The 3,584-nt window shown below is 35.4% G+C and overlaps 1 protein-coding gene across 1 annotated transcript in view; it reads right to left on the bottom strand.

The window, feature by feature from the left end:
• Positions 1-3,584, bottom strand: part of gabra2a (gamma-aminobutyric acid type A receptor subunit alpha2a) — a 37,333-nt gene that overhangs the window by 11,364 nt on the left and 22,385 nt on the right. Inside the window, 1 exon segment of the mRNA XM_035674587.1 lies at positions 1,363-1,445. Coding sequence (XP_035530480.1) covers positions 1,363-1,445 — 83 coding nt within the window.

Here is a 3,584-nt window from a genome sequence, read left to right as displayed (position 1 = left end):
ATTAGGAGCACTAGGAGGACCCAGAGGAACCTGATATTTTGTCTCATGTTCTACTGTCAGGATATAGACTACTGTCAGGATATAGACTACTGTCAGGATATAGTGAAAGTTTCAGCAAATATGACAAAAAGTTGTTTTCATAAAAGTTACTTACTGCAGCTTTAATCTTACTTACACTTAAGATTAAAGAAATGTATGTTCTATCTGTTGATTACTGGTTGGTATAAATCTACTAAATTACTACACAACTGGTCTACATTACAGTTTATTCATTTTATACTGTACACCAGGCTACCACAGTATCATATTTTATATTAGTGCTTGGTGGTAAGATCTTCTACTTAAATATATTCTACTGTCAAGTATATATTGAATATACAAACCTCTATTGTCACCATGTATATACTGAAGGCTTTGATTACTACAGGGTTTCCTAGTTCTAACCTTTAGTAAGAAAGGTATGCAATTAACAACTTTAACATTGCTTCCTTTTCAAAACAAACTTTTTTAAAATACTACATAGATATCTCTCAAATGGTTTTTTGCACAAGGAAGAAACGCATGAGTTACAACAGCTGTTTCAGCTGTGAACCAGTATGGTGGTATATGAAAAATTAACATCATATGGGTATTTAATACTATTATACCGGTTCATCACCCAGCACTATTTTATATTAAATTTTATTTTATATTATTCTGTTTTATATATTTATTCATATATTTTAACTTGTGCACTAATTTAAGTCTTAGATTTCTCTTTTTCTCATTTCTCATTTACTTCACTTTTATTTAATACATATTGTATGAGCACTGTTGGAGGAGCCTGAGAACAAGAATTTCACTGCCAATGACTGCTTCAGTGTGATTGCTGTGGACATGACAGATAAAGAAACTTAAAACTTGATTATAGGACAAACACGTTACAGTGCCACCAACTGTGACTCTATTGGTGTTTCTTTACACAGTAGAATATTGATGATATGTAACTCATTATTGACAATCAGTTTAAAAAGAATGATCTGTCATTCTGGGCAGAAAAACCAGATGCTAGTGTGCAAAAGAGGCTTTAGTATATTTCACAAAACTCAGAAACATTTTCCAGGCAGGTGACATGGGACATTTCTATATTTTATGATTACCGCTCTAATGCCTACCTTGTATATATATATTTTCTTTTTTATTTACCTTTGAGCATTTGAGAGGCAAAATAAATTTAGTAAATTTTGAAAAAAGCTATAAGCAACATTTTACTGTCTGTGTTAAAATATTGAACATATCCTTCATGGTTAAAATTAGGTCAAGGTTGGGATGGTGAAAGAGGATGTGCAGTATGGATGATGATGTGAATATGTTCACACTTACAGCTGCCAAACTTGAGAGGACATGAGTGCGAGTCCATGGGGAAGTCTTCCAGGTGCATTGGGCACTCAGCTTGAACCGTTAGCCTGGCAATAAACACACACATTACACATTTGTTGAATTAAATCCTTACAGAAAACAAAATACATTTTCTTTTCTGTTTGGTGTTGCATGGAAGCTCTTATTTTCACAACCTAATTATCTTACAAACATAATGGGTGGTGTTCATCTTTCATTTTTAAACACATAATTCCAAGATAATGATTGCATTTTCAAATGATCTGAGATCTTGGTTTAATTAATAAAATGTGTCATTATGTTTCTTGAGAGCTCGAGGTTTTCCCACAGGGAACAGAGCAAGAATATCAGAGCCTATATATAATGTTACCGTTATGACCACCAGTTGTTATCTGTAGATAATGAGATTATTAATCACAAACTGAGAGTTTGATACAGCTGAGAGGTCTACTGATATTGTTGTCATTAAATGTGAGGTAAGATGCTTGCTGTGCACTATTGATTTTGGGTATGTTCTATTTAAAGACCCTGGAAAGGGCACCTCTGCTTTGTTTTTAAATGCCCTTTATTATCCAAGCCACTTCGCTGACTGTAAATTTTAGTCACTGTGTTGTTATTGTGGCCACCCAGCTATTAGGGAAGTGATTGTCAACATAAGGGAGTAAATTTAATTTATAAGGCAGAATAAAACTAGCAACTCAACAGTTTTATTGGCTATATCAATATTATTTAAGATTATGGGCTTTGTTTTGTGAATCAAGTGTCTTTAACCTGACCTGACCTTGCTGAAACTGGCCGCTACTATCCTTAGAGCCACACTGGCAATGTCAGTCGCTACACCACTTTGGTCCTGACGGGAATATCTCAACTTAATCCTATTTTAAGATGAATCTTTATGAAACTTGTGATCCTCTGATTTTAAAACAAAATGTCAAAAGAACACATTTTCAGTCCCAACTCAAAATACTGCCAACTGATTAGTGGCTTCCAGGTATGACGCTGAAGGTGCATCATTTCTGCATGCACAGGGCAAGTTAGCAATAAAAATGCAACAGTTAAAGTTTGGTTAGGTTCAGGCCCAAAAACAACTTGGATGGTTTATGAAAAGATTACGTAACACAGCTGATGTAACTTCAGTACATAACTTAAGCAGTCTCCTGGGTTAAAGTCCTGTGTTTGTTTGAGCCATCCATCCACCCCCACCTCCTCCATGTGCAGACTTTTTTGCTCTTTATACTGTCACCTGACTTTGACGGAGGGGGTCTTTAGAAATGATGCAAGAGGGATTCCTACAGCATCATATTTTAAAGCGGAGGGCCACTGACCAAGCTGCAGTAGTTGACTGACTTTTCTGACTTTGGAGAGAGACTGGGTTGCTCCAAACGTTAATTTGTCCAGTACTTTTGTTTATCACCAAATACCTGCAAAACTAATGATATTATCACCAGAACATCAGCATCTTAGCATTGTCATTGTTAACTCGATAGCATGGTGACATCCCTGGGTAGAGGTACATAGCCACTAGTGTGGCTGTAGACTTTTAGACCTGTTTCTTTATTTGATCCATTACCAACCATTAGCTCGCCATGCTAGAGTAATGTACACATTGTGTACACTCTATCTCCACTGGACACTGTGTACCTTCTTGTAACATATACTTGGATGCAGAAGTTTGGCACAGTGGCAGAACCCAAACAAAGTCCAAAGTACTATATGCAACAAATACAGTAGGCCCCAATCTGACCTGAAACTTGAAGCTTTCTGGAACTCGTACAGCAGACAGACAAAGTTAGCGACTAACTGGTGAACATTGTTTCTACCAACTCCTGAGAAAAATATGTCTCTCTAAGTGCCAAATGTTCCACAGAGACAGATCTAAGAGTGAATGTTTGATAGTCACAATACCAGAATCTTAGTAGTCCATACCAATACCAGTGAAATTCCACTTTTCACAATACCAGTTCGATACCACGGTAAAAATGTCCCAATCAAGTTTTTTTGCCCCAGATCCTTATTTAATATCTGAGTCCAATACTTGTATTTTCCTCAATAAAACAGGTAAATAGCTCTGCGTTGCATTAAGAAAAAAAAATCCCTGCAACCAAGCTGTTCCTTAATCTTTTTATACTATTAATATTAATATAGCCTAATATATATATATATATATATATATATATATATATACACACATATATAATACTAAATAA

Source organism: Morone saxatilis, unplaced genomic scaffold, assembly GCF_004916995.1.
Source record: "Morone saxatilis isolate NCDOM2014 unplaced genomic scaffold, NCSU_SB_2.0 Contig3, whole genome shotgun sequence".
Taxonomy (NCBI): Eukaryota; Metazoa; Chordata; class Actinopteri; family Moronidae; genus Morone; species Morone saxatilis.
This window is presented reverse-complemented; position numbering and strand designations above follow the sequence as displayed.